General features: G+C 38.9%; 1 protein-coding gene across 3 annotated transcripts in view; it reads left to right on the top strand.

The window, feature by feature from the left end:
- Positions 1-22258, top strand: part of RAPGEF4 (Rap guanine nucleotide exchange factor 4) — a 150200-nt gene that overhangs the window by 56369 nt on the left and 71573 nt on the right. For all 3 annotated transcript variants that reach the window (XM_065637505.1, XM_065637504.1, XM_065637506.1), the window contains exons 5-6: positions 14084-14156; positions 15179-15243. In XM_065637505.1, coding sequence (XP_065493577.1) covers positions 14084-14156; positions 15179-15243 — 138 coding nt within the window. The remainder of the gene's footprint in view (positions 1-14083; positions 14157-15178; positions 15244-22258) is intronic.

The raw sequence follows: 22258 nt of genomic DNA, 5'->3' as shown, positions 1-22258 counted from the left end.
TATTGTTGACAAATGATTCCCTATAAAATATTTGGGCACTAGCACTTTTTTTCTCTTGTCTGGATGTTCTCCCTTGTTTCTTTTCGCAGGAAGGACCAGCTCTATCTGAAGCCCTCACTCCTGACAGTCGCTGGGCAGTGCAGTCATTCAGTACGTCTGCAGGCTTGCTTATGCCGCTCTTTCTAATCACGTCAGATTTGTGATACGTGTCAAGTTTGCTAAACTTAGGTGATACTGATGATGTGGAAATTTTGTGATTTTTGCCATAAGAAAACACCACCAGGTGTTTTTCAAGACGGTGGCAAGTGTATGCCATACCTATTTCGTAGAGCTTTTGTTTACTGTTTTTGAAACCTACTGTGATTTCCTAAAGTTCGGAGGTGAAAACAATTTCTGAAATTGTTATGTAAATCTTCTGTAGCATCAAGGCTGTGGTGGAGGCCTTTTCAGTCCTGCGCTCATCCGTGTTCCCTATTGGTAAGGCAATGCAACAGAGCCTGGGAACAGAAGAGGGCCAGGATACAGGTGGAATGTAGGTTGCCTGCATGTGTCCTTTCCCAAGGATAAAATTTCCCACTGCAGAAATGAACAGCAAATCTTCTTAAGGCTACAGGATAGCCAGACTTCACATTTCCCAGGTTGAACTGGCTTTGGTTCAAGTATCAGTTATGGTGAGTGAGTGGCATACATAGGAATATGGCAGAGATCTCCTGAGATCTAGTCTTCAGTACTAGTTAATGGACAATATTCCTTCCTATTGGAAGACGAGTGATCATTAGTGCTATTGGAACAGATCAATGAATACATATCAGTTTTGCTGAAGCCAGTGAAACTGTTAATTTATGTCAGCTGAGGATCTATTCCAACACAGTTGTATATAATGGACATCAACTCCATAGAAGTTATGCAAATAGTAATCTTATATAAAAGGCAGAGGTTACAGTGGCTATCTTATAAAAATCTTGATATCTTTTAGATAAAATTGAAAAGACAGTGTAAAGTTAAAATTGTGTTCTGTAATGCTCCCTAAACAAGCAGCTAGCAGTATGTAGGGGAATACTTGTAAACTGAAAACTAGCCAGTTGAATATATTAGGCATATGTGTACAGCTTCATTATTCTATTACACTGAGTTCTCCTCAGTACTATCAAAGGAAGATGGATCAGATAAACAGCAGTTACTATGTTTAAAATATATATATATATGGAAAAGATATTTTTGCCTTATTTCCAATATGTTTGACTTGTACTACAGTATGGTTTGCAAAACTTGTCTTTAATGTGGTTTTGGAGTTGTAAGTTAATGGAAGAATTGTATGAAGTGGCTTTAGATGTGAAAGCAGCTTTTTCTGTCTGTGAAGGAAACCTTCTTAAAGGCTGTTCGATAGATACACTTGTGGCTTGGTGTGGATAGTGTCTTGTTCTCATATGCAAGTCATTTGATTCCTCTCGTGCCTCATAACACTCCAGAGCATGGACTCTCGCAGTGTGACTCATGCTGTAGCTTATTTTATTGCGTATTCTATGTATAGACTTTCTTTGAATGATGAGTGGATACACAGTATCAAAGTGACAATAACAAGCTTTGTCTGTCTTGCTTCACAACAGAGTAAGAACCCTACAAAAATAGACTGAAGTGTAGGTTGTTGCAAATTACGTAGCCCTTCAATTAAAAGTGTTCTGACTCTGGTATTACCAGTGACCTCGTCTTGTCTTCTAGAGGGACTGAAAGTCTCATCCCAATTCTTGCTTCAAGAATTAATCATTCTTCTTGCCGTCAGAAAAAAGGTGAAGTATAGCAGGTTACTTCTCAATAAAACCTGCCTGTCCTTCTGTCAGGTGTGCATAAGGATCGCCATGGATATTTTTCTCCACTGCAGCAGCAGGCAATAGCAATGCATTCCAATCCAGAGCAGCCCAGTTCAAGTGCTCAGCACCTTCGATACTGGTGTCCACAACAACCAGAAAAAATGCAGCTTTAAGACATTCGTGTGTGGTCGTAATGAAAACGCTTAGAAGAATTTCTAATTATAAGAATTTAAGTTGAAAAATAAGTTTGGGATATAAATATAATCACAGCCAAAGAAAACAATTGAAAAGTTCTGGGAGTGGAAGAACTAAGAAAGCTTATTTCCTTTCCAGTTTTGGTCTTTCCTGCCACCAGTACTTACCCTAACTTCCATGGTGTCTCTGCTTGATGGTAGACAATGTATGTGTGGTTTGGAGTTCCGCTGGTGATGATGAGCCAGCTGTGTGTGCACGGGCTGCTCAGCTGGCTGCTACCCAGGGAAGCAGGTGACAGAGAGCACTGCCCTCTCCTGTATTTGGGACCTCACTCCTACCACTAATTTTTATTTAGCTTCTATGATGTTATTTGAGCCCTCTCTCAAATTCGTTTAAAATTTCTCCACTGGCAGCAGAAAGTGACTGGGCAGAAGAGAGACAGGGGAGGTGTTTCCTGCCGGGCAACGTGGTTATGTGTGGTGAGGAGAGCAGCCCAGCAGCACAGTCTTTGTATCCGCGGCTGAGCACAGGAGGTCTGGCACATCGTGGCCAGAATGATAACACAAACAACAATTACAATTTGTTTGGGTACACTTTTAATGAGAAGGCTGGGACAATTATCAGGGGCTGTTCAGTAAGAGAAATGGACAGAAAGATGAGTGGACAAGATGCTCTCTCCTCTCAGCTGCCACTGCGCAGCCAGAGTCAGGGTTATTTACTGTGTCCTCCTAGCAAGGCCTTTTAAAAATAATTTTGTAATGTCCATTTTGAGTCCCTTTGAATTTTCAAAGTGTACTTGTGCCATTCAAGCCATTCATCTTCATTTGGTAATCTACAGAGATGATTTTAAATCACAGTGCAGTAATATTGTGCACTGTTACTTTTCCTCCTCTACTGGAAACCCATTTTGTTTGCTCTCCATGGAAAAACAGTGTGTTTATCTAATACTGCTGTTTGCTTTGTATAAATATTATCCCTTGTAATACATTGTTTCCAATAGGTTTGGAACAAGAACAGCCAGGGTTCATCAGAAGCAGGTGGTGGGGCCTCCCCAGGACAACCAGATGCATTTATTTTAATACCTTTTTGTCATCCTTTAAACAAACAAATAAAACATGATTCTGTAAAGAAGGAGCAGGAAATACAAAGGTATCTAAGAAGTGATCAACCGAAAGCAATGCATTAGAAAAATGTTCTACTTTCAAAGTTAATGAAATATATCCTGGCTGTATTAAACCTGTCCTTCTAGTGGGATAGGTTGAGATTTCAATGTGCTACTGAAATTATTTTTACGCATGTGCAAGGGGGTACCCAGAAGAAATGGCTGTTTGCCCAAGTGGAACAGAAACATAGAAAATCAGAAAAGTGATTCAGTTCTTAGTGAGCTTACTATCAAATAGGTAACTTTTAAAACCAAGCGTAAGTTTTAGAATATACTTTTAAAAGCCAGGTCTTCCAGAATGGCAAACTGAGTGCCACAAATGTTTCACTGAGAGCTAAAAGAGCCAGTTTGACAGAAGTTGTCTCTTCCACTAGAGGCCAGTACTTGGGCATTTGTGCTGACAGGTTTTGGGAGCTCGGGCTTGGCAAATAATTTCTGGAGGAGTCTTAGTGCAGGAATCAGCTTTTCTCATTGCCCTTCAGATGGGGAATTTCCTTGCCAAAATGCCTCACAGAACTGCTGTGTTGTTACGTACATAGTATAAGGCCAAGTTTAATGGTCTGTTAATGATTCTTCAGCAAATCCCTTTCTCTTACAGTTGGTTGTTTACAGTCTTCCATCATAATCATTTGTGTAGACCTTCCACATAAACTAAATTGTAATAGCTGTGTCCCTTTGAATCTGGTTATGTCTAGTTACACTTCAGTTTTGGTTAGTGTTGGCTCAGTTTCTTTATTAGCTGTGTCCCTTATTGGTGGTATAGCTTTAGCAAAATAATATAACAAATATCATTCTTTCAGAGGGGAGAGTGTTTCCTAAGGCATTTTCATTTCAGCCTTTGGAGGTCTGTCCTATGGTGGATGCCAAAGTCGTGAACTTCTTGTTCTCAGTTACCTCATGCTCCAATATAATCTTACTTGCTTTATTTGAACAAAAATCCCTGGTCAAACATCTACTCATTGTACGTAGTTAATCTGTGCCATTCTGCACCTTTTGTGCTGTGTCCCTTGCTGTTTGTGTCCTGGCTCTGAGTGCATTGGGGCCTTTCTGGGTGGGAGGAGGGAGACAAGATCTGACCTTTCATTGTGTGTGAAGAACTTAGCAAAGCTGGGCCCCAGTCAAGCTGACTTCAGAGCTTTGTTGGACAGAATAGGAGACTGATAAGATGTTATACTCTTCTACTTCCATCCTTCTTTCTTTTTCTGGAAATATTATTATTCAGTTTACTTCAGTACATTACCCTTCATTATCTTGTGAATTGTCTCTGTATTGTTTCGTATTCTTCTTGTTTCATTTTTGTCTTTTGGTCATGTGTAGGTTCAGCTTTAACACATCTTTACTGTTTTTTCCACTTAAGAAAATCAACAATGCACCTTCATTACTGTGCCCACCTGCATATCTCAAATACTGTTTTAATCTTGATGGCAGATAACATGACAGATCATAGTGAGAATGAACGCTGATAATGAAGAATGAAAATCAAGGTGACCATTTTTGGTGTTTCTATATTGTACTGTGAAAGAAACTCCCAATCAAAAAAATTAAATAAAAAGAAAGCCAAGGCTTTTTAGTACAAAATTTCTGCCCACACTGAAGTGTCAACCTAGTCAAACTAGGCTGCATGCTTGATGCTCAGCTCAATTGGAAGAAAACACAATTTGAGCAATTTTTAAATGGTAACCAAAAGGATGTGGGTTATTTTTACCCATTTGAATTAATCTGGGAGAATGTTCTGTCATTTCTTTAAACAAGTCATTCCTCAGAATCTCAGAGTGGTTTGGACTCTGCTTGGCTTATACTATTTCAATCCTTTAAAACTCACTTTTTCTATCCAGTTTTCCTCTATTTTTGCTTATAATTGACATCCCGGTGCCACAAGATAAAAAATAACAAATGTAAACAATGCTTCACTATGGAAAATAGAGATTAAGTTTGTGATTGGAAAATTGGCAGAGGCTTGGTGTTGTATTATGTGCTGTTCATCTTGATCTGCAGAATCTTTAAGCCTAAACTGTCTCCACAACAGCCAGATTCAAGGAGCCTAGATTCTGCCCATTGTGAAATTGCTTATCTGTTTCTAAGGCATCCAGCAGACAGAACTGCTTCTTTGGTGGCAACATTCATTTTATTAGGCATATCATTCAGCCAGTTCACACTGTCTCTTCACCTCGCCTCTTTCTTAATAGTGTGCCCTCTTCCCTGAAGTCTGTCCTCTCCTTGTGGTATCTCATCTGTTCAGTGGACTGAAGGAGTTTGTTTAGGCTACGTATTGTAATCCCCTCCTGCCATTCGCCTATTGCTCCCTAAAACATTTTCACTATTTCTTGTTAACGTTTCTTTCTTTTCTGACATTTAACTTCCAGTGGGACTTTCCTCCTTCTTTCCCATCCCTGTGTGCCTCCGTTCCTTGCTGTCCCCTCTCATGATGAGGTTTGAAAATGTTTCTAGGGCTGAGGTGAAATCAGTAATGTTACTTTAACTTTTGCCTAGAGAAAAGTCTTGATGAAGGACTGGCAGCTAAATAAAATGGCTTTGGTTTGAGGAATTCACTTGCACTGACTCCAGACAGAGGGAAATATCTTGAAAACTGCCCCATCCAAATGAGGCTGTTGCATTGCAGATTGTCAGTTCAGTTCACCTAATCCCTGTGTTATGGCACAGATGAATCACCATTATTAATGTCGTTTGCATTTCAGTTTGGTAAAAGTCAGTCATTCCCATCCAATATGTTTTGGTATCTTCAGATAAGATGCTGTTGTGCAAGTCTGTCAGAAGAGACTGTGTTTCACAGACCTTTATCGGGAGCTTCAAACATGAGGGCCATGAGATGTTGGGCTGTGCATGTAAGGCAGTATAACTAAACAGTTACAAATGTTATTGTGAACTCCAGTGGGGAAGCACTAGTGCCAGCATTTATTACACGACACTGTGTATGAAATGGACTTGGATTTGAGCAGCTGGACCAGTGAGAGATTGATGCTGGCAAGGTAATTCCAGAGCTGCCGTTGCACTGACTGCTGGCTGAGTTGGAGGCCCAGGTATTTTGGGATCCTGTTCAGTGATATCGATCTGATTGTAATTTTCTGTGTCAGAATACGCACTTTTCCATGCACTTGGAGTAGATTCTGTTCAGTTGTGCTTCCTGAATTATAATTATTTCACTTGTCTCTAGGCTTTCCCCTCTTATTTTGTATTGTACTTGTTTTGATTTCACAGCAGTGTTACTGAGCTGCACAAGCTGCTTTTAAAGCAACTCACACTGTAATCAAAATAATATTTAAAAGCACTGAAGAAAGGCTAATATTATAAGGGAAATTCCCTTGTGTGTTTACTTATTTACACTTACAAGATATCATCAGTATTGTTAGGCACAATTGAGTAGAAAGTCACTTCGAGGAATTATTCATGCAAAGGGAACCTTTAATATTAGAAGAGTATTGGAAGTTGATAAGTGCTTATTTCTGTGAGAAGCAAAAGCATGGCATTAGGCTGACACCACTGAAATCATTAAGGGTTTATATTGATTATAGAGGAAGTAATATTTAACCCAGAGTTTCCTTCTAGATGAAAACAAGTTTCTAGAACAATGTACTTCTTGGCTTAGGCGTTGTAAATATGAAAATATGAAAATCAAAGTTACAGATCAGATCGCCATTTGGAAGGGAAGAAAAGAAGCTGTCAACAACAGATAAAGCCACTGCTGCACACAGTGTCAACACAAGGCCAACGTGTCATTTGAGTTGCACTTATCTATTTTTAGGACTTAAGTACTTCACAGACCTTGTGGTGACCTTACAGAATTTCATGACAGAGGAGCTTGACTTCAGCCCCCAGTCAGAGCACAGCCTGTGCTGGGAGGTTTGCAGCTTTTCTCAGTCTCGGTGGTACATACCTAGTTGCACATACGCTTCTTCAGGTGAAGCCATTTTCATGATATTAATGCAAAGATACGTTGGTTATGTGTATCAGGTCTTCTGTATTTGCAAGGTGGCAATTTCAGAGTGGAGCTATAACTTGGTTTAGAGGCTCTTGCTGACTTCTCTAGTATACACAATCCTTGCTGTATGTTGCTGCAATTACAGAATTTACCATTCTGTCAAAGCACTTCACAAACTTAAATGTCTTCCTGGTGTGACCTTTTGTCTCAGCTGAAGCTCTGCTCCGGAAAAATGCTCAAGATCAGTTCAGGGAGGCACAACACATGGAAGAAATAGTGTAGGAGGCAGCTCATTGCTGCCAGCCTCATCCTGGCTTTGTGAGTCTCATATTGCCCATCTCTGCTCTTCCTCATACGCTTGCATAGCACATCCAGACTGAGCTCACCTGAAAGGCCACATCTTTGCTTCTCCCCTCATTAAAATAGCATATCTGAAAATGAGATGTGGCTGCCTGAGGATAGGAAGAAGTGTTTTGTGCCCAGAACTTTTGGAAATTGTTCTTGGGACAGGTTTCCCTTGTGCATGACCCATTAGATGGTGCCAGACTTAGCTTGATGTAAGTGCTGTCAGTGTAGGTTTGAAGGCTGGCTGTAGTGGTAAGAAAAAAGGTGTTAAATAGATACATTTTTCTTAGTAGTTCTGCTCTTTGTTTTTGAAACATATCTGCTGGCTTTGCTAATAAAGATGCATGTTTATAGTTGTCAGCATCTCAGAACAGTTACAGAGGAGTGAGGTTCTGTTCTGCCACTTGCATCATTCAGAAAATTTCAGCTCAGATGTGATTTGCTGCCTACAGGTGATAATGAAAGGGGAAAAAAGGAGAGCACAGCTTGAATTTCTGATCTTGTACTGAGTTTGAAGCACTGCTGCTGACAGTCATCATCATCTGATTTTGAAGTGAACAAATTCAACACAGATATCACTGTGAAAAAGTAAATATGGAATTGTATAATGCTCTTTTTCAGTCACTTTTGAAAACTTGAATTTCACATTGAAGGCAGTTAAATTGTCATACTTTTCTCCTGTAAATACATTTTCTGTTCTGTGGTTCCACAAGTGTACTAAAAGAAAACATATACATCAGATGGACTGTTTGTTCTTCTTTGTTTTCTTTGTCCTCTTTTTAGTCTATGCAATCTTTTCCACCCCTCTCAAACAAGTCCTGTCTCCACCCAACTGCATTTCCTAAGTGGATTCCTCTAGGAGACAGAATCAGAGGGCTGCATGATGTCATTTCTATATTTAAATTAGATGGAGCAGAATAGGCTGTGTAATTTGTTTAATCATTGCTCATGCTCTAATTTCCTTGGATTTGATTTTTTGCAGTGCAGTCTTATCTTCGGGTTTCTATCTGGTAGCCAAGTCTGCTATTTGGCATGATTTCAGGGAGCTGGGTGCATTTTTGTTTTCAACTAAAACTCAAGGGGATTCTGTGACCAAGAAAATTCTGCGACCAAGAAAATTCTGCACACAGAGCTTTTCAAGCACGATAAACTGATTTAAGTGGGAATGTGACAGAAAAATATGTGCCTCCAAAACAGAGAGATCAAGTAAAATCTAAAGCATAGTTGATTAGAGCCATGCAGAAACATTCAGAAGATGGTAAATAGGTAAATAAATGGAAAAGATGCAGATTCATCTGCTATTATATAAATTGTACTAATTCTGGGATCAGGATTCAGCAATTCCAGTACAGGCATTTCCTGTACTTATTTTATCTAAATATGACTAAATGGTACTTCACTTCTGCTATTTCAGGCCACGTCTCTCTCATTGTAATGACTTGATAGACTGACGTATACAAAACAATCTCTGTTCAGTAAGTTGTGGTAAGATCTTCGTATGGTTTATTTTCTATTTTTCCACAATACATAAAGATATGGTTTTGCTATTGTAGAATTATTCTTTTCCTAATTTGTCTTTATCCTTTCCTTTAGAAATACCTCAGTTCTGTTCTCTTACCTATACTGTGAGTGACAGTGAATATATCTTATAACACATATATCTTCTGTGAATGACAAACGCAAGTATTTAGTAATATGCAGGACACATGGTGTGTTAGAGTGAAGCACTAGCTTCAAGCAATGATTCAGTATCCAGTGTTAAACAGCCATGGGTCAGGTCCTTTTTGTGATATACGGTTAAGCGGCATTGACCTGAAACGTATAGAATTTTCTGATTGAGCTTGTTTGGAATACACTTATTAATTTGTAAACATACTAAGAAGGCAGTATCTGAAATCAGAATTATGCCAGGTTTTTGTGGGTTTCAGCACACACTATTGGGCAATAGCAAGTGTGTTGTTTGGTTTCCCCTTTGAATAAGATTTAGGTAAAAAACAACTATGGACATGACTATCTGTGGTTGGTTGGTTGGTTTTTTAATTCTATAAGAACATTAGGCACTTTCCTGGAAAACACTAACAGAGAGAAGGCAGATGACCTGAGATTTTCTCTTTCAGTTAGTTCAGTAAAGAGCACTATTTGGAATGTCAGATCTAAAAGCAAAGATGATCTAAACTTTGAGACAGCAATCTCTGCTTGGTTTGGTGAGTGAAAACAGGGTCCAGAGATCTTTGGAGGCTCTTTCACATCTCCCCTTATTGTTCTGGAGAAAAGAGAGGATGCACCATGGGAGGGATGCACCCTTGTGAGTAATGCTCACAAGGGAATCCTTCATTGCCAGAATGGCACGACTGGCTCAGCCAACTTAGAGGAAGAACAGAGTTGTACTCAGATCATCACTGATCAATTATTTATTGTCAAAAGGAAATAGAGAAGCTGGCCCACATTGTCAAGCTACAGCATATATTGCCCAAGAGAAACATTAGAGGAGTACGGACAGCTAGTACAGGAGGATTGCAGAACTCAGGTAATAGTCAAAATAACAGCATTGAATAAAATAGTTACACAAGGCTCTGAAAAACATTTGGAAAGAGCACCTTGATGTTTGGCCTAGGATTTCTACAACACAGATGAATTATTTTATGTTACTCCCAAGTCTGCAAGTAATGCAGGCTCTGCCTTGTCACCTTCTCTGCTGCCAGTGGTAGGCAGAAGAGGGAGCAGAAGTGCATTTATTTGGTCAAAAGTGACTCTGTGGGTTGTGATCGTGAGCAGGGGAGAGACAGGTAAGAGGTTCAACCAAGCACCGGTTGTGGTCTACAAAACCTTCTCCAGTGTTACAGGACACTTCTGTAATAGTATCTGGCCACATGTAGGTTTACCTTGAGAAGGGGAAACATCAGAAGCCCGACTTGATTCCCGAGTGCTACAAACCATCACTACCTGGGTCCTTATTATGTAGCCCATCAGATACTCTTCGCTGACTGTGGAACTGCTGCACTTGGGAGCGTATCTGATGTGGAACCTACAATCAAAGCTCTTTTTTGCTCCTTCTTGCCTTTTAAAGAGGTATTAGCTCTTCAGTACTTGCAGCAGAAGAGAAGGGACTAACTACGAAGATTTATTTTATATACCTTATATACGCTAGAAAAAATAGTAGGAAATTTAGAGATAGCTTGCATCAGAATTATAGTAATTGCCTTTTTAAACATTAGCATGTAAAAATATACCAAATTATGTTCACAGAGTAGAAGAAAATCTGTTGTCTTCATGAAAACCTCTGAGACTAACTGCAGCTAACTGCAAGTAAAGCCTAAATAAGAGCATGCAAAGGAACATGCTGAAAAACCTGACAATGAGTGGCCTTAAAAACTGTTGGTATGAAAATTCACCCACAGCACCTCCCCAGTATGGCACATGTGTGATTCTCTTTCCTCCTCCCATACCCAACTGTTCCTTGTCAGCTTTCATGTGCCTTAGGCTATAGCAGTGGCTGAAAAGGTTGTGTTAATTTTTGCCCCTGCATGGACATGAGGCGGTCAGTAACTGGAAGAAAAAAAACAGTCTTTATTACATATGCTGTCAGATTAGATGCAGGAAGTGTCTGATCTTTAAGCTTTTGCATGATTGAGTTTATAAATTGGTAGGAATCTGAAGACAGAGTGAATAGGTCACTGAGTGTAGTTTTAAAACCTGCTGTCGTATTGGATTTACAGAACAAGCTTATGATGATTTGATAGCTGTTGTTGTTGTTGTCTTTCATAAGGAAAGCCTTTCCAGAGTTCTTACCACCAATGGAATACACTTTCAAAAGCATTTTGTAAATATTTAGTCTTTTAATCTTCAGGATGATTTTAAATACCACCTACCAGTGCAATTTAACTTATTGCATTTTCTTTTCATTTACAGACATTATAGTAACAAGATAGGTCTCACAGTCAGTATTGTGTTTTCCTCATTATCTCAGCTTTGAGAGATCTCATACCTGGAACTCGATTACTCCATCTGATACTGTGAAGCTTTATGCAGTTACTTACATCTGTCTTTGCATACTTAGGTTTTCCAGCAAACAGTGTTCCCTGACCTCTTGACAAAGAAGAGTCCCTTGACATTTAATTTGGCTGATGAAGTGACACAATTTTAGGTGTAAATTATACCTCCTATGTCAGCCTGCACCCCATCAAGGTATCTTCATGGAAGACCATGTGTAGGCAGCCATATCAACTGTCCCTCCAGATACCCAGGTATAGAAGGTATTTTCACTTACGCAGAGGTCCCCTGGAGGAGTCTGAACAACTGAGCTTTCTAAGGGCACATCTTGAATCAGTGCCTCTTCTGGTAATGCTGCCTGAACTCCTTGGCAGGCAGCGCTGCCCGCGGGGCGGGCTGGGTCGCGCTCAGCAGACTCCTCAGGGTGGGCCCTCCACGGGCAGGGTGACAGAACTGAAGGCCTTGGCATCTGTGCTCTTCTTCCTGCTGGGCTTTCACATCCTGGGCATAAAGTGGGGCCGAATGGGGTTAGGTGCCTCCTTTCAAGTGTTGTATGCGATTCTGGCTTATTCTGCCTGTAGGTATTTTGTTAAGCTAGGGCCCCAAATCTTTTGTAAATTGTGTGATGTGTTCTATGGTTTGTTTCGTGAGAAGAATAATCAGTAAAAATATTAGAGAATTAATCAGAAGGGAAACTGCCATGCAGTGTGTGCTGACAGTGAACATGGTATAGGAAACAAAAGAGAAAATTACTCTCTTCTTACCATTCAAGTTCTTTATAAAGGTGGATTAAATGTAGACTAATAATGTATTTCTGGGAAAATGCTATTTTGGGAAAAACAGAACAAAGAAGTTAATATCATCTGAATGGTGAGGAAGAAGAAAGGAAAAAAACCACTATAAAATTTGATTTTATCATATCCCAAATGGAACATTTCAATTTTCCATTTCTAAATCACATTTCAAGATGAAATTCAGTACAAGGTAGAACAAAATGTTTATCTACTGTATGAATGAAATGTTATTTCAACCCCTTGTGACATGCTTTTCTTTTTTTCATTTGGCCAACCAAAATGAGTTTTTCTCTTGTTTTATGTGTGATTTATTTGTTCAACTGAGAAAATCATTATTTCTCCTGTTCTTCCTCTCACTGAGTTCCAGGCATAGGTCTGAATGGAGTGTATAGGAAAGTGAATGGTTTGGGAAAGAAAACAGGAGAGGTTTATCCTCACATGAAGTGGCATTTACTTTGTGTGAATGACCAGGGATATAACATAGTTTTGGTCCTACGAGTTTTCAGCTGGATTATAAGTGAGATTTAAATAATATGTTACTAAGCTTTAGGATGTAATGGCTTGTCTAAAAATAGGATTGGATTATTAAGATTAATGTAATCTTTATAGCTTTTGTTATTATTTAGAATGCAAGACACTCAGTCTTTAGTGCTAGAATTGATGATATTTTCATATCCATTTACAAGAAAAAGAAATGTTAAAAGGATAATTCAAGCATCTGTTAAAATCCAGCAGACAACATTTTGAAAGTGAGTACATCCGAATCGGTCCATAGAGCAAAGGATGAAACTTTTAAATTAAAACTGTACTTTGATGGTTGTTTTCTGTCTCGTGATGTGTACTTAGCTGAAACCTACATGAAGTTCAGCGGGTTGGTTGGTCAGGTTCAGCTCACTGCACATCCTAAAGGCTGCTTGACACAGTTTATTTACACTGATCAGCATCCCTGTTGCAGAAGCTCGTTTTCTGACAGTTCCAAAAGGGAATTATAATTGTTTACCCTTAAGCATGACAGCAATATAGTATGATTGGTAACAAAAATGTCTTGCTTATTCATTGAATGATTTCTGTTTGATAAAAAGACTTTTTTTTCCCCCCTTCGGTTTTATTTTTTAGCTTCTGTGAATTTCTTAAGCCCTAGACGGAGCTTTGAACCTTATTGATCATGTCACCAGCATTCACTGAAGAAAAATACCAGTTACTGACATCAGTTACAATTATGGAGTTTACAGTGGTACAAAGGACATTATTTTTGCAGTGACGAAGTTTCATCTGATAATACAGTTTTTGTGTGTGTGTGTCTATACAGAACGTGAGGTGCTGGGTTTGTGTGTTTCATAACCTTGTAGTTTCTGAAAACCAAACTTAGTGTGTTGGAATTAAATGTTTAGAGTTTTCGGGCTAAATCCTGTGCATTTCAAATCTGACACCAGAATTGTAGCGGCACATGATTCTCATGAATCCTTAGTTAACAGCCTTGTCTCCATCCCTACAATAAAGTAGCTGCTGAGCTTGAGTTCAGCTGAGTAGTATAATTTCAAATGAGCTTTAAAACAGCCTTTATGGGAAATCACACAACCAAGTACAGTATTCATTTATTAGAACCCTCAAAGTCATGCTTTGGGGAGGATGGAGGGAGCTGGTTTAGCACAACTTTTGATAAAATAAAGCAGTGCGGTGCAGTCAAGAAAGCAGGCCTGGCAGCGTGGAGAGCAGACACGTCTGACTGCCTCAGATTGTCCATGTGCGTGTGACACACAAGGCAGCAGACACACGAACGTAAATACCACATCGTCTGTTGAATGGCTTTATACATCTGTACCTGACGGAATGTGCCATTGCTGTCTTTCAGAAATATCGACAGTATATGTCTGGACTTCTCACTCCTCCTTATGGTGTTATGGAAACTGGCTCCAACAATGACAGTAAGTATGAGAAAATAGACATCAGGTGTTAGAAAAAAGAGAAAAGAGAAGAAAGGGGAAGATTAAAGTCCTCTGGTTTGGGGTGTTGGAATGATGGTGTTAAATTCGATTCAATATTAATACTGCGTGTAGTAGGATGTACTATGGAACTTGCCTAACTGCATTGCCAACTGGAAAAGGTGTACACAGAGCTGTACACGAATTGCACTGTGAGCCAGGCCTGTTGGCTAAAGCATAATGTCTGATGTCATGGAATGTTTAACTGGTTATAGCTGTTACCTGAATTCCATGGAAGACAGCCATGAGTCCTGCTAGTAATTGTTTTAGTTAGGATGGGCTGCACAACTTGCCTGGGAACCTGGGTTAGTGCTTGGGCGGACAACCTGCAGTGAACATGCTGCTGTCTGACCTTAGTTACGTAGCTAAATAAGTCTGGGCATGTCTCTGTCTCATGAGAACCTGTCAAACTGTGGGGTAGTGCTGTAGACATGAATCTAAGGGCAGCCTTTGGAACTCATCACCTCTGTAAATAAGAGTACTCTTACTTAGTTACCGGAGGATTATTTAGATGCCAACCAGGACAATCTGATGGCTAGAATTTGCATCTGCAAATTTTGTCCCATATGTTATGTGCTCAATATGTTTTATTTGTGAGACCATAGCATAGCAATGCTAGTTGGTGCAAACTCAATGTCACGTTTGACTTCCAGGAACTAAACCACAGGTAACGTTAAATGAAAAAATATAAATAATTCCTGTATACATCAAGTATTAAGTTGTGCGAAAATACTAGGTTTAGCAAATTGTTTATAGTATTTACACGTTAGCTTTTTGTCTTTTTTTGTGTTCACAAGAGAAAACTTTTGTCTGAATCAATCTGTTTTACTCTTTAAAAAATCATAGATTAATGTGTATGTTATTAAAGTATTGAACCCTTCAGTTCGCTATTCTATTAATAAATGCCTCCACTGTTACTTAAAGAATGTAGAGTATGTATTTATTTTCTGTATTCTTTTTCTTAGGAATGCCAGATAAGGACAGTATGTCAAGCAGTGCTCTTTGCCAAGTTTCTAAAAATTGTAATAAGGTAAATCACAGCTAGTTTTGCCTTAGTTTCTCCTGTGTGGGTGGGGGATTTGGTAATGAAAAATACAAAAGTACAGCATTAAATTGAAAAGAACCAGGTGCAAATGTGAAGCATGTGGTTGATGCATTGACTACGGTATACAAACTAGAAGAACGCTTTAGACATTATATGATGTAACTGGAGAAAGCAACTGGTTCAGGATCAGCATTATTGGAACGTGTACTGCTGCCAAAGTTTGTATTGCAATCTAGTTGTCCTATCTTTTCAGAAATGTGCTGAGAGTAAGGAAGAAAAACAGCAGTGTGACAAGACCAGTGCATAGCCAATGGATCATAAAATTAATAATTAAATCTTATTTTAAGGCTTAACTAATGCATAGGTATTGTTCTGGTCCTTTACTCAGGGTGGATTTTCTCTTGTGTTCAGAGAGCAGCTTTACATCCCAGTTCCTCATTGTAGAATAGTTCTGTACCTTGAGTCTCACCAGATGAGGACTCACATGAAAGAACTCATGAATATTTCTATGATAGGTTGAAAGTAATTATAACAGTAGGAAGAAATAGTATCAGGCATTGCTGTAAAGATTAATAACTTTTAGATTTTTTTTTTAATGGCAGGAGTAGAAAAGTTACAGTAATAAACAGATGCTTGGATGCCTTCTTTCTGGATGTAGGAATTTAATTGAATGCATTTGTGTGATGTCTTTAAAAGGTTAAAGGTATTTTCTTACACACACACAAAAATCTCTTGATGGCAGATAAAGACAATGAATATTTTAGCGTATTTCCTTAATGCGAAAATAACTACTTCCACTTCTCCCTCTCTGTCTGTTCTGCTTCCTCAAGGCTACTGACCTTTCTTGTCACATTCAGCCATGTAACAGTATGCAGTTCCTTTTTCCAGAGTTGTATTCGCTAACGCTATACTACTTCCTGACGCAGTCTTATCCTGTATGAAAATAAACATTTTTCCATGCGCTGAGTAATAATTCTTAGATACTTAGATAGCACCTTTTGTTCTGTAAGCATTTTTACAAAGTCTCAGTGCATCTCTAAGATGCTGCATTTCAGTGCTACACTTGGAGTTAAACCAGATCAGGGTGGTGCTTGACCTCTCAGTGGAAGCACCAGGTGTAAAAAACAAACAAAAAGATGTTGTTGTATTTTCTGAGGCAGATAGCGGTAACAAGGTAAAAACATCTGTCTTTCCTAGAAGGCGATATCACCCCAGTAATATGCAGTAATGATATGAGTAATGATGCTCAGCTAAGGATGGTATACACTTTCAGGTACAAAGTATTTTAGAATCTGAGTAAAGCTTAATGATTAATACTGTTGCCAATATCTGGGCTTTTCTAGCACAGCAGGACTCTTCCTGCACAATGTAATGTTCACCTGGGTAGGAGACGGAACTTGTCTGGGGCAGGCTCAAACTGTCCAGTGGCTTTTACCAGAATAAGGGCCCTTGCAAACCATCTAAACTTCCTTTCCAAGACAAATGTATAAAACAGACATCCTTCTCCCTCTCACGCTGTACACATTTCTGTGGAGAGAAGCTGAGACAGTAAATATGTGTGACAGATGTTTGTCACCTTGTGTCATCCTGGAGGAGCTCAGTCCCATGACAAATGTGGCAGAAGAACCTGGGCAGCATAGAAACGGTTCATGAATCCTAGTTCTGCGTTTTTGCCATATGGTCAGAGTTCTCTCTAATTATGTTAAGTGAAAGGTAAGTGCAGCAGAGATGAATACTCAAGTATTTTGTTTACTGCGTGCAGGCTGCATTCCCACATTTTTAAACTGCACAAGTGTTATAGTGCCTACACAACACATTGATCTTCATGCCCTGTAGTCAGTTTTGAATGATCAGGGCGATACTGGAACTGCAGGGTCAAAGTCCTAGAATTGTTGCCAGCTACTCAAAATACAAAATAACAGGGTAGTAGAAAACAGCCCCTTGTTTGTAGCTTTTATATACTTTGCTTATTTTAGGGTGATGTATGACTGTTAAAATGGCATCAGAGAAGAGCATTCATCCAGGGAATGGGGAGTGTTTGCAGGACATCTTTAGACTACTTTATATCTTTAGATTGTCAGAATGATGCCTGGGGGACTGGCAGCAGATACAGCTCGGAGAGGCCTGCAGGCTCCTCTGTAATGTCCAGGAAAAGACTGAGAAAGGAACTTACTGAGATTCAGAAAAAGGTCCTCAAAATCTTTCATACGTTAAGAAAACCATGTACTCTGAACAGAAGGACATAACGTAGCGTCTTCAGTAGTTCTGATAATAATGATGAATTTATCTCAGGGGGGATGGTGGGAGGTCTGTTGTTGTTTTAATTTTCCAGGGAAGTTTATTACTATAAATAATTTGCTTCAAATGAAATTTAATATATTCCACTCTTGAAATTTGAAATGCATGTTTTTCTCTTTTAGCCTGTGCTGAGTCTTTTACAAGCACTGTAATAGATGATTTTCCGTATTTGCTAATTGTTTGAGTTTCATCTTCATAGCTTAATTTTTTTCTCCTGTCACATCTGTTAGTTTTTGATGACTAACGAAAGATTTTTCTTTTAATGTGTGCCTTGAAATCTTCTCACCGTATGCGGATGCTTCGTTTTCCTAGTTCATTAAAATCTATTAAAAATTGTATTTGGAGAAGGCAGCAAAGAGATTTTTCTTTTACCAAACACGAATTCATTTGCATTTAGAGTTACATTACTGCGCATCATTTAATGCAATGTAGCAGTTAAATTGAGCATAAAATACTGAGCTAGAGTATGCTACTGTCCTCAGTTATATTTTAGGGAAGGGAACAAAGTTGATTTAAAGCTATTTTACATAAGGGAAAATAACACAAGTTCAGTCTCTTTAACTAGTCAGTCTAATATCTGTACACCAGTCTCTCTAGCTCTGGTTTTCAAAAGTTCTCATGGGGTAGAGTTGGATATAGCTGGATCTGTGAGATGAATGTAACCCTAAGGCCAAAATGACAAAATCAATAATAATTTCAAATACCTTTTTGGAAAAGATACGGAAGGGTACTTAGAAGGCAGGGGAGGTTGGTTTCCAGCGTGCAGGCAGAATAGGCAGCGGTTCTGTTTCCATATATTCCCAGCAGAGCTGGCAGCAGGGTTGCACGGTGCTTCCCACTACAAGATCCTGTTCTTACAATTTGGCTGATTTTCACTGTTTACACTGAATTTGCCATGCTGAGAGTATGCTTCTGGCTGATTTTTAAATTGAAATAGATCAAACCTCTCTGACATTGAGGTTGGGGGGAAAATACATAGCACATATTAAATAGCTTTTCCCAGTGGCACGTTAGCAATCCTGTCCTTTGGACCAGGAGCTCAACATTTAGGGCTTGTCCTGGCAGTAAGGAGTGCCATTTGCAACCTCCTACAACATAAACTGTATTGTTAATCCTTGAAAAATCTCAGCAGAAACTGGCTCGCTAGAGGCTCATTGCAGTTTAACTGAGAGCTTGTGCACAGGCTGCACACGTTGTATGTGCAGAATTCCCACACTGTTAATCTTTGGTGCTGGGCTGCTTGGGCATTCCTGTGTCGATGCTTAACGGTGTGGGTTTGCTTGCAATCACTCACTCTAGTTGCTAGAGCAACATTTTGATTGTTACAAAGCCAGACACTAACTGAAAACCACAATTGTCTCCCCTGTGCTGTTACACCCTCTACTGGTGCCCAAGTAGGAAATGTATAAAGAAATAGCCCATTCTTCTCTGGTGACATGAGGTATATGATAGTTTTAAATAAGAAGGTGTTGCAAAAATGAATTGTAGAGACACAGGAATGGATGTGAGTAAGAACAAAGGACAGACCCATCAAGAGCATGAAGCTCCACTCTGCTATGGAGTGTGGTGCTGATCAGTAAATGTCTTAAACTCCTTTGCAAACTGTGGATGCTGTGCCTAAGAGACCATAGCAATGATCTACAGAAAGAATAGAAATCTGTGATTAATAACATCTATTTATTCAAGTATTTGATAGTTTAAAAGTCCTAGGCCTGCTAATCATCCAAGCTGAAGTTTTATATTGTTTTCTTTAACGGAATCTCCGTATTGCTGTTTGGTAAAAGAACTCCCACATTCTCAGGAAACTACACACACACACAAATTCTGCTTGAAAGGAAGGCTGAGAAATTAAGTGCTTAAAAGCAGAGAATTTCAAGAATGGAGGCTGGCTGAGCAGTGTTAATGAAGTCTTCTTATCCCTGTTTGTTATGCTACGTACTTCAATTCTTTGTGTTTATTATGGTAAAGACTTTGATTACCTGCTCACATATATTTTTCCTGTGACACACTCAATTAAAACATCATCTCACCTCAAAAACCATGGTGGCTTTCTTTTTGCACAAGTTAATCTCTTACTGTTTAAAACCTACATAAATTTGTGCCTTCTTCCTTGAAAACATACATTCTGAAAGGGGGAAAGTGCTTCTTCATCTCCTTTGTACTTAGGAAACCGTACTGAACAGAGCAGATATAATCAGATTAAGTTGTTGTAATTCATACAGTCATTCTTTCCATTGGGTGAAGAATACATCCTATTTTCTGAAATCTTTCTCATGCTTTATTTCCATTATGTTCCCTGTATTGTCTTTAGGTTTCTATTGTGATAAATAATTGCAGGAGCTCCCCCTATTGCACGAAGTAATATTTAAAAAATGCAGGGAATGAGTTAGTGAAGCTTACAGGCTGAGACGTCCCCTTTATGCTTCTCATGTAATGACTCTAAATCCTCTAGGCTAGAAGCTTATTGGAAGCAAGTTATTTGAAGGTATTTTGTATAGCAAAGATTCTATAGGATGTGCTGAAATACTCCTCTGAAAGTCACCTTATCATCCATCTTCTTCCCTGGTTAATTTGATGTGATAAAACATAGATTCCTTCTCTTTACTGAATTTTCAATAAGGCTTAGGTGCAGTGCTGATTTTTATGCATTTAAATAATTGGACTGATTGTGAAAACAAGATTTGCTATTTTATCAACTCTAAATGCATTTAATAAAATTATATTGGAAAGATCTTTCAGTTGACAAAGACATAATCTAAGTGTTAATCCTCAAAATGCTGCAATTTTCAACATTGCCAGGCAAATGAATGTTTACTTATTTCAATTTTCAAGCACTTAAATATAGCTCTGGGCATTTGAAAGTATACTGTTTGTAAAGATGACATTACTGTTCACTAGATGGAGCCTTGAAGAGCCCACACAAGATACCAGTAATAATCATGTTCATTCACCATATTAGCTACTCTGGCAATAAACACAATAATTTAACTTCTGATTTCCCTATATTTCAATTTAGTTTTCCCAGATGACCGAGAAGAAAGCTTATCTTTTAACATATTCGGTAGATTGTCGAATGTGGAATTTGATAGAGCATTAGCAGAATGCTGAGGGAAATGTTTCACAGGCTCATGAAATTCTGAGCCTACAAGAAAGAATAGATCAGGAAAGCAGGCGGTGTTCTAGCAAGTTTATGGATGCAACGACAAGGTGTTTGTTTGGAAGTGTTAACCTCTCCAACATTCACATGAGAACTGATAACAGAACTGATTTTCTATGTGGATAGTTTATATAACTGTCCAGTGGCTTGTCTGCATTAATTCCTATCCTCTTGCCCTCTATTCCAGAGTCAGTTCTCCTATACAATGTTAGCATAGGGTTAAAAAAAATACTCCCTTTTATTTTCTATTTTTGAAGTGATTGCATAAAAGCACTACATGCAAATATTTCTAAGTAATGTCTTCATGCAGTCCTAACTGTACCAATTACTTTTAGGGGCTGCTCTGATATTTTGGCACCAATTTCACACGTATGAAAGTAATTTGCTTAGAGGTCTGTTCAAGTTCTTCATTTTGCTCTAAGTGGAAGTGCTCAGGGTTCAATCATTATCACAGCCTGTAATGATCTGGCTAGTGCAGAGCCTGTGCATATAGTCCCTGGCAGTGAGTCACATGGTGACAGCATATGGCAGGAGAGATAACAAAGGCAGAAGTGTGAGATGCGTAGGAGTCTGTGAAAAATACATTTTTCGTATGTTAGGAATGAACCTCATGAAAAATGTGGAGGTCTCTATGTGTCATCAGAGCTCTTTAATGTAAACAAAATTGTTAGTAGGTCTGCTGGTTTATGTAAGTGGGCTTTGCATAAACTAAATTCTTGCAGAACCACCAGGGAAGGTTTTGATACATCACTGTCTCCAGTTCCAGCCATATGGAGATGACGCACAGCTGTAGGCTTCCCCTCCAAATGCCAGTGGGAATAGTGATACCTCAAAGAAAAGCTTGCACCATCCCATCTTCTGTCATGCAATTCAGCTACCTGATAATCTATGAAGTATCTATGACTCATGATTTAATTTTGTACCCTGAATTCTGGAGACCCCAATGGCAGTTTCTCTTGGCAACAGTTTCTTCTGCTGTACCTAATCACATAACTGAGCTCAAATCTGGCCAATACAGAACTAGCCAGAGTAGTCCCAATATGAAACCTGCAGATGTAATTAGTGATCCTTATTTGATCTATTACTATACAGGAATGAGTAGCATTGTGGAGAAAAAGAACAGAATCCTTGGTCCAGATTGCTGTGTATTTACCATTGTATGTGTCAAAATAACTTAATCTCTCTCCAGTGCATACCTGATCCAGTTCAAGGATCCCTGGTCCTTGAAGCCCTTACATGAACTCATCAGAAAAAATATGGTCCCTTCTTTCTACAATGAGGAGTTTTCATTGTGGTTCTAAGGACAGCTCTAAGGATAAACAGCTGTCTACAATGATGGTGAGATAGGTAAGAGATGGAAGCAAGACTTCTCTTGGTAGATGAATTAAACTTCTTACAGAAAAGGGCAGAATTTTGCAGCCTGAAGATCCTGAAGTAATATTCTTATTTTAAATTTTACCCTAATTTTCTAAGAGAAATAACAATAGAGGATTAAATATCTGCAACTGTATTTCAGTTTTAAAACATAAGCAAATTGCCACATTT

This window comes from Caloenas nicobarica, chromosome 6 (assembly GCF_036013445.1).
Source record: "Caloenas nicobarica isolate bCalNic1 chromosome 6, bCalNic1.hap1, whole genome shotgun sequence".
NCBI classification, from domain to species: Eukaryota; Metazoa; Chordata; class Aves; order Columbiformes; family Columbidae; genus Caloenas; species Caloenas nicobarica.
Note: the sequence above shows the minus strand (reverse complement) of the source record. Positions and strands in the feature narration are given on the sequence as shown.